Consider the following 13988-nt stretch of genomic DNA (forward strand, 5'->3'; position numbering starts at 1 on the left):
ATGACCATGCACTTGATTCCTTCAGGTCAGGGAGCTGGGCCAGTGGTACTATTGCTGTTGTCCAGTAGAGAAGATGGGAGCAGGGTAGTTGGTTTAAGGACACTTGTCTATTACATGATGAAGTTGAACTCACTAGCCATTTGGTAGCAGTAAATGAACAATTTTTTAATTGAATTCTTATTTGGAATAAATTCAGATCAAGAGAAACCTTGCTCAGAGGGTGTAGAAAATTCCTACCTACCTCTCACTCAGTGTCTCCTAATATTATCCTCTTATATTATGAAAGGTACATCTATCAAGATGATGAGATAAACAAGGATACAGTACTCTTAATTTTAAGTAATCTTAAATAACTTTATGAATTATATATAAGTGATTTTTCTACTACTGTGATTGTTCTGCTCTAGGAGTCTATCCATCATAACTCATTGAATGTAAAACAATTACTTTTAAAAGGTTTTAAATCATAAACCATGAGCACACTATTTTCTCCATTGCCAATATGTTGACACTAATTTTAAGTATTTCTTTATTTGATTAATGGAAGAGTTGGTTTGTTTAGATCTGATTCATGTTTCAATTATTTCAATTCTAAAATGGTATTGCTTTTAGAGCACCTCAGATAAAGTAGAGAGAATGAGAAAACTTGCCAAAAATGTCCCGAGCACTTAGTGATTGCTAATTAAAAATTATATTCCTTTTGCAGACTTTCCAGTGCAGAGGGACACGCTGACCTCAGCCCACATTCAATGGAGACTCCAAACAACGTGACTGTATTCATCCTTTTGGGCATTACAAAGAACCCAGAGTTGAAGAAAATACTCTCTGGTTTGTTTCTAGTCATGTATGTGGTCACAGTACTGGGAAACCTCCTCATTGTGGTAACCATAAGTGCAAGTCAGAATCTGAAGTCTCCCATGTATTTTTTCCTTACTTCCTTGTCCCTCATGGATGTTACCTACTCTTCCGTCATTGCCCCCAAGTTGATTATGGACTCCCTCTCTGAGAGCACCACTATCTCCCTCAAAGGCTGCTTGACCCAGCTCTTTGCAGAGCATTTCTTTGGTGGTGTGGGGATCATCCTGCTCACTGTGATGGCCTGCGACCGCTACGTGGCCATCTGTAAGCCGCTGCACTACACCAGCATCATGAGTCCCCGAGTGTGCTGCCTGATGGTGGGAGGGGCCTGGCTGGGCGGGTCCATGCACGCAACCATACAGCTTCTTTTCATGTATAAAATACCTTTCTGTGGCCCCAATATCATCGACCACTTTATGTGTGACTTGTTTCCATTGTTGAAACTGGCCTGCATGGACACCCACGTCCTGGGTCTCTTGGTCATCCTCAACAGTGGGGTGATGTGCATGGCCATCTTCCTTCTCCTACTGGCCTCCTACGTGGTCATCCTCTGCTCCCTGAAGTCTTATAGCTCTGAAGGAAGACGCAAAGCCCTCTCCACGTGTAGCTCCCACCTCACTGTGGTGGTGTTATTCTTTGTGCCATGTATTTTCTTGTTTGTGAGGCCTGTGGTCACTTACCCCATAGACAAGGCAATGGCTGTGTCCTTTACCATTGTTGAACCCATGTTAAATCCCTTGATCTACACTTTGAGGAATGCAGAGGTGAAACATGCCATGAGGAAACTATGGGTGAAATGAGGGATCCTGGGTAGTCACTGAATTACAGACCAAGGAACAAATTTGCCTTACAATGCCAGGGGAGTCTTAACGTCCCCATAACACCAATCCGTTCAGCCCAGGCAAACAGATGCTTTGTTTTATTTTGTTTATTGGTTCTTTTTGGTTACACATGACAGTAGAATCCATTTCTTAAAAAAACAAGTGAAGATGTCAAGATACTACAGTGTCCTGTCCAACCAGGATATACCTCCAGGACCTCACACAGGTATATTTTGTACTATCTCATCTTCCCCACAAACAACTAGGCACAATTTTAAATTAAATTCTATTTTGAACAACCCTAATCTTACCAAGTTTAGGGTTTTTAATTAATTTATTTTCTTTTTGAGATTATCTTTACCAAAGCCTTTGCTTGTTTGGGTCCCTGACTTTTTTTTTTTTCCTTTCCTATTTCCATATGAACTCCTACCTGAGAAGAAAAGTAAAGGTATTTCCTGATGACTTTTCTCAGAGCTTCCTTTCAGCTGTCCTCCACTTCTTCACCCAGGTTGTACTCTCAACATCTTCAATCACAAATAGTACCTGAAAATATTCCTCGAGGTCCATATTCTGTTTTTCCCTCCCCAAATCATAACTCTTGTCAATGCAGGGTTTCTTTGTGCTTAGCCCCAGGGGTTAGAACACTCCTGGTCATCCAGTATGTGCTTAATAAATATTATTGGATGATTACAACTCCAAAAGAGACTTAGGAGTTTAAAATATTTTCAAATAAACATAAATATGTGAGGAATATATATACTTATAAGTACTTTAGGGGGTTAGAATTCCCCCAGTTTTTTTTTTTTTTGGCATACTTCCAGTTGTCCCTTTGGACATTTTTTATTTGTTAGAGTGCTTTTATACAGAGGCCATGAGCATGCCAAGATTCTTCTAGCCACTAGTTTCCAAGTCAAGTGCTTTAAAATCAAATGTCTATCTTGAAGTTATACATTCTCTATGGGACTAAAGCAACTGTATACATTTTTTAATTTTATTGGTTATTTTTAGTTATATATTCCTAGACCTATTTTTATTAACTGTGGGAAAATGATTTTGCTTTTACCCTCAAGGTGTGTATATCCAAATCCGATGGATGTTCATTTTCTCTGAAATTCTATGAAAAATACTAAAATGCACCTATGATGTTTCAAGCCACCTCCCTTGATGAGGTGTATGGGAAGACTAAGGTCCTAGTATGATTTACCAAATTGTTTTCTTATTAAAACAAATATTCATGATATATGTGAAGACAATAATTTCAGCATGAGTTATGGTTTCAAATAAAGCAGCACTTAACTCAAATAGTTTTATTTTGAAATAAAATATGTTATGTGCAATAAACAAGTAGCTTTATTAATCCCCAACTGTATTTGTAACTTCAAGATGCATTGAAAGATATTTGCTGAGTTTGTATAAAGTTCAGATAATTTACTATGAGCTGGGATACAACAATAAATCAGAAACCTCATGTTCCTTATGTCTCAGATCTTATATGCTAGTGCAGAAGACAGACAACTTATGAAAGTGAAAATAAAAAATCATAGAAAGTTACATGCTCAGATAATTGTAATGGAATAGTGGAAAGGTGACTGGGGAACTCAGAGGAGGTGGGCAAGGGAAATTTCTGAGAAGAATCTCTAAGCTGAAATCTGAATGTTGGAAGAACCACCCTCAGACATACCCATGGGAAGAGAAAATGTTATGCAGAGAAGATCACTTCGACAATGAATTACATAAACAAATTCAAGAAGCAAAAGAACAACTCTACCGGGAGATAGAGATTATATAAAAAAAATCAAACAGAAATCCTAGAAAAGAAGGAAATTATAAACCAAATTAAAAACTCAAATAAGAGTTAATGTCTTAGTCAGCTTTTTTGTCCTCTCCCTTGCGGCAAAACTCAAGAGATCTCTATATTGCTTGTCTCTTATCTCTCTCTTTCTGTTTTTCTACAAACCCTTTTCTGTCATGCTTCATTATCTAAGGCTTTCTGAAAGTCTCTTCTGAAGAATAACAAATGACCCCTATGTCCTCAAATTTAACAGCCATCGCTCACTTCTCACCTATAAAATAAATCCATTTGCAATTTTTAACCAAGTTTTTTTGACATACCATCTTAATAAGACTAAGATTCTCAAATTAATATCTTCCTCCTAGACTTATTTCTTGCTGCTATGATGTGGAAATCCAATTGTTTCCATGACATTCTCACTGGAAGAGATAATTTCCCACAATGAACAAGTCCAAGGCTCTCCTTCTGGTCCTACCTTTATCCCCAAGTGTATTCTACCTATAACATTTTCTGTCAATTGATGGCACATTTGATCTGTCTGTTTCACATATAATATCCAGTCCATCAGCAAATCATGTGGAATCAACTTGAAACATATATTCCAAATTCAACCACTTCTAATCACTTTTAGAGGTACCTTTGAAAGACTCAGAGCATCTGGTTATTGAAATAAGGAGTGAGAAAATTTTAATCAGGTCTTAACTGGCATCCTAGCCAATGCCAGGTTAGAGGAAGGGTCACATAAAGAAAGAGAGACATGTCTGGCAAAATTATGACAGAAATAGTGCCAGAGGAGGAAATCATTCTGGGTTCAGCTGAACCCACAACTGATAAGCACTGTGTGAGAAATACTAAACGTTTCCCATTCATATATGGAGAACTGTGGCAGGGAGCAGCCTTATTGGGGATATCTAAACCTTCATCTTAGGAAAGCATAATCCCTTGCAGCTTCATCTGTCTTGGAGAAAAAAAAAAAACAAATACTGTTATGGAACAATGACCTTTTAGCAAGACTTCAGAATAATTTATACAGTGAAATCACTGCAAGTCTAAAATCTGCAAAGATTGCTGCCCAAAGAGGGAGTTTGCAGGCAAAGCTCACTCTGTTGCCCAGAAGCACAGTGCTTCTCTAAACACACCAAAGACTCTCTATGTGAGAGGTATGATTTTTCCCAACCTTTCACCTTCAGTCTGTGGATGTCTTTTCTTATGATATGACTCTACTGGAGGTAGCATATTGTTGAGTCTTTTTTTAATTTTTTAAATCAAATCTGCTAGTCTATGTCTTTTGTTTGGTGAGTTTATACCATTAACATTCAGGGTTGTTATTGAGGCATGATTTGTATTTCAAGCCAGTCTTGTTTATTTTTTATATTTAACTGACTTGGTTTCTCCTTTGATTAGTTTTTCCTTCAGTGTAATATCTCTGTCTGCTAGTTGTCCTTATTGTTTTTCATTTCCTCCTCATGGAATAATTTGCCAAGGATGTCCTCTAGTGCTGGCTTTCTAGCTGTAAATTCTTTTAACTTTTGTTTATCATGGAAGGTTTTTATTTCATTATCAAATCTAAAGCTTAATTTTGCTGGATATAAGATTATTGGTTGACATTCGTTTTTTTTTTTTTTTTTTTTTTTTTTTTTTTTCAGAGCTTAGAATATGTTGTTCCAGGATTTTCTAGTTTTCAGGGTCTGTGTTGAAAAATCTGCTGAGATACGAATTGGTGTCCCCCATATGTGATCTGATTCCTCTCTCTTGTGGCTTTCAAGATTCTATCCTTATTCTGTGTGCTAGATATTTTCCTTATAATGTGACTTGGTGTAGATCTGTTTTAATTTTGTACATTTGGGGTCCTGTAAACCTCTTGTATTTGATTTTCTAATTCATTCTTCATGTTTGAGAAATTTTCTGATATTATCTCATTGAAGAGATTGTGCATTCCTTTGGTTTGCACATTCCTCTGTGCCTTCCTCTATCCCAATAACTCAGATTTTGTCATTTGATGCTGTTCCATAATTCTTGGATGTTCTGTTTATGGTTTCTTACAATATTCACTGTGTGGTTAAATTTATTTTTCAAATTGTATAATTTTTCTTCATTATCTGACATTCCGTCTTCCAAGTGATCTAGTCTGTTGGTGATGCTTTTTATTGAGTTGTTTTATTTGGTTTACTTTCCTTCATTTCATGGATTTCTGATTTTTTTTTTCTCAGAATCTCTATCTCTTTCTTGAGATAGAGATACCTACCCTGGTTTGTATTTTTTGCTACCTGTATTTGCTTCCTTATGTATCTCTTTGTTGGTGTGATCAATGGATGCCTGTATTTGCTCTCTTATCTATCTCGTTGTTGGAATGATCAACTTTTGCCTGTGTTTGCTCATTTAGGTCATTCTTTAATTCACAGATCATTTGAATTATGAACACTCTGAACTCCTTCTCTCACTTTTCATCAAGTGTGCTTTCCATGGGTTCTGTTATTGTAGTATCCTGGTTTGTTTGGGGACATTTCTCCCCTTGTTTTGTATGTTGTCTATGTGATTTTGTTTATTGCAGTATGGATCTGAGGTATTACAGTTTCTACCCTATAATCTTGCAGTATCTGTGCACATTATCTGTACCTCAACTTGGTATTGGGTGCCCCAGGATGGATGCTACTGCAACTAAAGGTGGTGGTGGCAATAGAGGAGGTAACTCGAGATAGAAGTGGAGGTCCAAGATGGATGCAACATCTTTCAGATTGGGGCTGAAAGAGTGGGCCTTACACTAGCTTTTGGATGCCTGCTCCCAGATGCAGCTGCTTATAGGCCCTGGCTGTTGTTGCAAGGTAGAGGCTACTGTATGGGGAGGGCTATGTCAAGGGCTACAGTGTCCCAAGATAGAAGTGGGTTAGCACTGGGCTTCCAGGATGGGGGAGAGGTTGTCCTGGCTCTACTCTGGGCTTGAGCTGCGGTGGGGTCTGCCGGTAGGTGGAGGTGGTTATGGGACCTAGTCATTCTTGATTTTCATGACAGGTAGACCCTGATGGCCCAGAGCTACCTACCCTGGTTGTATTTTTCTCCAGTTAGCACAACTTCATGTCAATCAACTTCAGAGTGCAAGATGAGGCAGATTTCATGAGGATATCAACAGTGAGTACTTCTTATTCAAGTTCCATCAAAAGGAATTGACATAGGGTGCAACCAAGAAAACCAGGATCGACTGTGGATGTAGAAAGCTGATTCCTCCCAGCTCTAAAGAGAAAATTCAGAGGAACCAGAGAGTAAAAAGAAATTTAAAATAAGGTAATTTTCAATTTATTTGGTGTTTTCATTTTTGTGGCATCCTATACCCAAGTAAAATAACCCTATTTTAATAAATATCAATAAGGAACATTCAATTTTATATATGTTATATGTCATTCTCATAGTTAAAGTTGGTTGATTTCAGATTGCAATGTGCCTTGTGGAATAAATGTATTTATAGTAAAATTGTTCAGTTTTACCTAGCCCATCAACACTAATAAATACCTACTGAGTATTGTGGGAAAAAATACTTAATCTTTTTGTTCTTTCCTTTGCCAGGCCCAAAGTAAAAGAGTGTGTGATAATAGTTTTCTTCTCCAGAATAAACATGGTCAGAGATAGATAAGATTTTGCTGTTGTTGTAAATCCATGAAGGATTAAGATTTAGGGTCTAAAACTTCATCTGGACAATGTGAGTGTCCTGCAGCAGACCAGGTGTGTGACAAATGTTTAGATTGTTCTTCACCATTCCCCTTGTTCTCAATCATCTCTCTGTTCTTATAGTAGGGGTATCATGTCATTTCCATGCACACAGAGGTACATTCATCTCTACAAACTCAAATCAGTTTATTCATCTCTAAGAGCTAACTCAAGGAATGTGGATCTGTTAAAATTGGCTGAGTTATTGTAAGAATCTGTAAATCCAAAATTTGAAATATATAAAATTATATATTATTCTGGACTGATTGCAGCGATGACTACAGATCTCTAAATGATCCATCATAAACATGAGATACACCAATTTTTTTTTTCTCTTTAATTCTAAACTCCTCATTGGATACTCTAGTAATGGCACAAGGTTAAAGAAAACAAAACATCCTACAGATTAATCATTCAATTAAAGGAAACTAAACATTTTTGTACAGATAAATTCTGAAAGATATCTAGGATGCTCATCTTTTCTAATTTACTTAACAGAATTTTGCAGAAGCCTATTTTCCACAGTTATTGCTTTAGGTCTTTTTTTTTTTTTTTTGTAGTCTATGCTGATTTTGTCTAGGTGTGGTGACATTCATTCCAATGTTTTTATCTTTGGCAATGTAACTTTTGTTCATTATAATTCAACCTAATAGACTTACTGTTGTTTTCAAAATAATTTTCAGAATCAATGCCAATATAAAAAGTGAAGCTTTTAAGAAACTAGATACAAGAAGGAAAATAAGAGCTGATTCAAGTTGAGATAATGAAATTATTTATGTCATTCTTATAGTTAATGTTGGTTGATTTCAGGCTGCAATGTGCCTTGTGGAATAAATGTATTTACAGTAAAATTGTTCAGTTTTACCTAGCCCATCAACACTAATAAAATACCTACTGAGTACTGTGGGAAAAATACTTATTTTTTTATAATTAGGAATTATACTGTGTTACATCACAAGTCAGATAAAATCAATATTTTTTTCTCAAAATCTCATACTGTTATCCAGTCTCAAACTACTGTTTATTCCTACATGGATCTTTGCCCATCCTTGTACTGTGGGTTTTATGTTTGTTTTTTCTTATTTCATTCTTTGATTATACCTCCTTGTCTTGCTTTCACATAAAATAACTTTTTTTTCCTTTTGGCTCTGAATTCTCCCACTATTATTTAATATTCATGTCTTCCTTGCTATCATTTTCAAATATACATATGACGTGCTGGTCAAGGCTGACTCATCCTGAAGTTTGCATCTAAGGTAGGCAGTAGGAGTACTGAACAAGTCAGTGGTTCCCTTCATTGTCTGTCTGTGGTTTCTTGGGTTTAGGTTGGCTCAACTTGGAAAGTGACAGTGTGACACTTTGCATGCCAGTGTGGGGCAGAGTGTTAGAGATTCCCATGTTGTACAAAAACTTGGATTCTGGTTCTGTAATTTTTCTCTCTACTAGCCTCTATCTCCTATTTTAGGCTGAAACAAATAAAGAGAAATGATACCATCTTGTGTCACAAAATATGGCAAAATAAAATAAATGAAAGATGTTGAAACAAAAATGAAAGAAGGATATTCTTAAAGGAAGGATATTCATATAAAGACTACAAAGAAGCCAATGTTTTAGTGTGGTCCCACTCAAAGGGACCTGAGGAGCTAGGTACCATTTTCCCCTCAAGCTTCAGTTTTAAAAGCTATGTTCCTTTTCATCCAATAGAACTACCCTACCTTCTTTTCAAATAAAATGAAAAGAGAAAATTGTTTTAATCTCCAGAAATTATGCTTTTGTTTTAAAGTCATAGAATCTCAAAATCAATTTCTGAGAGGAAACAAAACCAATCAGATTAATGTAAAACTTTCCATATGTGTACAGAAATGTGTCTCTTTAACAAGTGCATGTTGCTGCCCCAGTCCCAGTACAACAAACATTGTCCTTGTGGATTGATGCTGCTTTGTTCTAGGTCTCAGTTCTTGCATTTAATAAGACACTGGCATCTTGCCCTACTTTTACCATCAGACCTTACATTTCATCCCCAGGTGCACAGTGTTCCATTCTTGAGCAGGAAGGAAAGTAAAATCATTTCCACAAAGAAACCCAAGAGCATTTAAAAATGGGCAAGGGAGTCTTTTAAATGGTGTTGGACATAAAGTTTTAAAAACACCTGAGCAAATGAAAAACCATGCAATCTTTGTCATGGAAATCATGCTAATGGAAAATTTCCAAGCCCCAAACCCCAGGGAGAATTGAGAAGCAATTTACAGGTTCATGAGCTCTCTGGGAAAACTGTTTAAATTCCAGTTGGAAATCAGTGAGGATACCTTCTTCTTCATTTCTCTTTTTCCTGAGACCATGTTCAAGACCACAGTTGTGGGCCACTGAGAACATTCTCCAGCTTGACTGCCAGAGTGGCTCTTCTGCCCCATCTTACATACACAAGGAGGAACAGGAAAAAACCTGCACATTCTGGACACCACTGAATGAAATTTTCTCCATAGAAAGGAGGTGGTGACATTATTAGAATTTTCAAGAAAGCAATATGTGGTGAGTTTTATAATTCACATTTTTGCATTTTCAGAAAGATTTCAAATGGTGAAGTAATATTTTAAAGTGTGTGTGTTGTGGTCAGAGTACCAAGTTTAATGCAGTGCCTGGGCTTATCAATACTGTGCATATTTGGACTAATTACTTAGTCATTGTAGCTGTCAAACTCTCATATTTAATAGACATTATATTACCAAGCTCAATGATAGTGAAGGGGAATTAATAATACATGTGGATCCTATAAGACAGCACTTGATAATAACAACAGCTATTTAAATGATTCAATTATTTCTTTCTATCAGGATATGGTGGTAGGGAGAATATGTTCCTTCAAGTATAATGACAAATATGATAAATAATTCAGAAAGGCAACTTCATATTTGTGTCCTAGTTTTCCTACAGCATTTTCTTTGTTCCTGAAAAAATTTTATTTATCATTTGTCCTCTAATGTTTTCGCCATCTGGAGGTTTTAAGGTCAAAAAGTGAAATTTTCTGATTCTGTAGTAAAGTATACTGAAGCTGGAACATGGTAAATACAAGTACAGATGAATCATTCACAATTATTAATGTAGAATATAGCCTTTATTATTTATATAACTACCAACTCACAAGAGGCACAGGGAAGGACATTAATGTAAGAATAAAAATAGAGATGTTGTGTCCATGTATAAATAAAAAATATTTTTTAAAAAATCAGAAAGAAGGACTCAAGTCAGAGAGTATAGTCTTCTAATAGTGCCCATTTAATTTTTCCTAAGGGTGTTAGAAGTCATAAATCTACAGCACTAGAAAGAACCATGACAAAAAGAAAATTTGGCTTAAACTATGGTCAAATGCCTTAGAATTAGTCTTAAAGAGATGTTTTTAAAATAGAGTTTTTGACCTTTGAAAAAGCAGGACAATATTTTCATCTTTGTTTACATATTACTGGAAAATGAAATGTATTATTTGTCAGCACAAACTGTATTGTTTATGTTTAATTGTCTATGGCTCAGCCATAGAAAGTTTTGAACAAATACAGGCAGAAATTATGTATTAACGCATTAAACTCAGCATATGCTCTGATACAAATGTATTGTAAGTTAGTTCTTATTTGCCTGCAGCAATATATTCTGAATTTCCCAAGCATTTACAAAAACGCAACTCCTACATGGTTTCAGGGTCCTGATGTGTCTGTGATAAAGCAAATAATCTTACTTTTTCTTTTAAAATTTTTGGTATTTATTGTGAATTGAATGAAAGCAAAACAGTAAACTTTTAAAATTTTGGTTTTAGTTGTAGATGGACACAGTACCTTTATTTTATTTATTTAATTTTATGTGGTGGTGTGGCTCGAACTCAGTGCCTCACACATGCTAGGCAAGTGCTTTACCACTAAGCCACAAGCCCAGCCCAACAGTAAACATGTTTTAAAACCTAAAAAAAAAAAAAAAAAGAAAAAAAAATTACTTTAGTTTCATTCCTTGGAATCGTTCAGGGAAATCTAAGTGCCTGAATTTCTAAACCGCATCAGTGCTAATTGACAAGAGAGTCTCTTTTTAAATTTATGAGCTCTATTACTGAGATAAGAAGGTGCATGCACCCATAAGAAAGGTCAAAGGTAGAAACAAAGAAATGTTTACAAATTCCAGAAATATTAAGTGTATAAATAATGAGATATTTAGGGACATCATGATGACTGAGAAAGGACACTAAAATCTGAAAAGAACATGTCTCAGCTGGCCAAAAAGAAAAAAAAAAAAGAATATGCTTAGCTAGATAGACCAGCAATAAAACTTTTATAGTTGAATAATAATCCTGGATCAAGAATATAGAAGTTAAGTCATTTAACATGAAAGGTAATTACAAGCAGGATTTTAATTCAGTCTGTTAATTTGCAATAACAATATTTACTGGGTAAAATAGAAGCAAGTGTGACTGATATGCACTTATATGTATTTGCAACTGCATCTGAAATTTACAGCTTGAATATAGTTGGAAAACACTACTTATAATGACAACTTTACTGCTAACTCCTTTTTTAGTTTTGAATGTTATATGTACTTTTAGGTTGAAACATAAATTCTATTATTTTCAGAATAATTGGTAATAGAGTTAGGTTTGTTGCTAAAATGAGTAGAAAACAAATAGTTGGCAATGTGAGTAGTGAAGGAAATAGTGGGCAATGTGGGTTGTGGGACACAGTGAGGCAAACTTCCCAAGGTCACCTCCAGAAGATGGTCCAGTATGATCCACACAGTTCAGCGGGGTGGGTAGTAAATCTCAGGTACAGCTTCAGCAAATTCAATAGTATAGCAATAAGAAAAGGAAAGACCACAGAATGTTCCAGGAAAAATATGGACAGAACAAGCTGCTATTGTAGGAGAATCTGTTCAAAATTGATATCAAATTAGTGCAGATAGGACAGGAAGGGTTCTGTCTATGGGACAGCATTTATGAAAAGTTAATAATATTTTAAAATTTTTGATATGAATTCTGTTATGTTAACCAGTAATTTCCTCCTATACAAATCAATCTCCCTTAATTTCACCTTCTTTGGCTGAACTAGATGGTTGGAAATCTGGTATTGTGTGTTAAATTTATGATCAATTTTAAGTATTGTTAAAACCATAACAAGATATAATTATAATTTAAACGTTTTTAAATTATTTTTTATCATTTTGTCCTTTCAGATATATTATAATCAATTTATCTAATTTAATAGCCTTGCTTAATTACATAAGCTAGTTATTTTCTTGTTTTTCTCATTTATCATACTTTAAAAGTTCTTCACCTGTTTTTTTTTTTGTTTGTTTGTTTGTTTTTTTGTTTGTTTTTTTGTATCAAGGATTGAACTCAGGGACACTTGTCTACTGAACCACAACCCAAGTCCTATTCTTTATTTTATTTAGAGACAGGGTCTCACTGAATTGCTTATCACCTTGCTTTTGATGAGGCTGGCTTTGAACTTGCAATTCTCCTGCCTTAGCCTCCTGAGCCACTGATGTTAAGGGAGTACACCATCATTCTTGGCTTTTTAATCATTTTTGTTCCCATCATACAGTATTATTTTTTAACCATCTGATTTGCATAAACATCTTTCTGTCGCTGAATATTTTAGGTAGGTCTCCCTTTTCTCCATCACACAGGGCACTGTACCATCTACTACCATAAATCTCCCTTCCTCTCCTCATTTCACTTTCAGAATAAATGTTTATGGTTGAGGTTGCTAATATGAAAATTACTGACATGTTTAGTATTCTATATTTACTAATATGTTTTACAAAAGAATACATGAGAGAACCAGTTTTATTCCTATTTTAAGGAATAATTTAAAATAGTGAGATTTAAAAAGATAAATTTTTAGAGAGATTCAATTTCATCTCACTTTGTATGTATAAGTATTGTTTAAAAATTCTGCTGATACCAATTTTTTATGTCATGCCTTCAATTTATATTTTGAAAAACATATTATTTATAAGCAATTGACTCTTTTGGGTTAGGTAGTTGATGAGTGTTTCTCTATTTTATACTCCAGGAGGTGGGAACATGATGGTTTATTCAATGACACATGGTTATTGGATGATTTCCCTGGGCTTGATAGTTTTCCAATAGCAAACATGAAAAAAAATGTAAATTGACATTTTATTAGCATAAATTTAGGTAAATGGAAATGTTAAGAAGGTTTAGAAATATCCTGTGTACTACTCACTCTCCCCTAATTTTGTCATATTAAATTAGCATAGAAATATTTATCAAGAATATGAAATAATAATGGATACTAACTTACTCTTCACTATACAGTAAATTATATTGGACTAATTTTTCTATTACTGTGTTTATTTCTGTTCTAGGATTCAATCCATTATAAACCATTGCCTTTAAGACAATTACCTTTCAAAAAAATTAAATTGATAAGCCTTGTGCTCAAAGCCATTAGCCCACTGTGTTCTCCACTGTCAATGTTCTGACACTGAATTTAGGAAATTCCTTTATTTGATAAAATAAAAGTGTTTTATATATAATGAAAATTTAAAAATTAAAATTGCATTGTTTTAAAAACATCCTTAAAAAAGAAAGTGAGAGGGCAAGATTTATTTATCTATTAGATTAACATAGGGCCTGTCTTCCTTTTAACCTCCTGCTCCACTTGGTTCCTTTGCACAAAGAGTATATCTGAAACAGGAATGAATGCATGTGAGGCTGAGGGCCACAAGGTCTACCAAATATAGTAAATGTGTTATACAGTTCAATAGGCTATTTCTTCTCTGCTACTCGCTAAAGAATATATATTTTTTCATTTTCATTT

At 35.0% G+C, this 13988-nt stretch overlaps 1 protein-coding gene across 1 annotated transcript; it reads left to right on the plus strand.

Moving 5' to 3' along the window:
- Nucleotides 1-749: 749 nt before the first annotated feature.
- On the plus strand, nucleotides 750-1658 carry LOC308639434 (olfactory receptor 4C6-like; the record flags this gene model as incomplete). Its single annotated transcript, XM_081277685.1, has 1 exon — nucleotides 750-1658. The coding sequence occupies one exon, from the start codon at nucleotides 750-752 to the stop codon at nucleotides 1656-1658; it is 909 nt and encodes a 302-aa protein (XP_081133811.1).
- Nucleotides 1659-13988: the final 12330 nt, after the last annotated feature.

This window comes from Spermophilus citellus, assembly GCF_964194105.1.
Source record: "Spermophilus citellus genome assembly, chromosome: 2".
NCBI classification, from domain to species: Eukaryota; Metazoa; Chordata; class Mammalia; order Rodentia; family Sciuridae; genus Spermophilus; species Spermophilus citellus.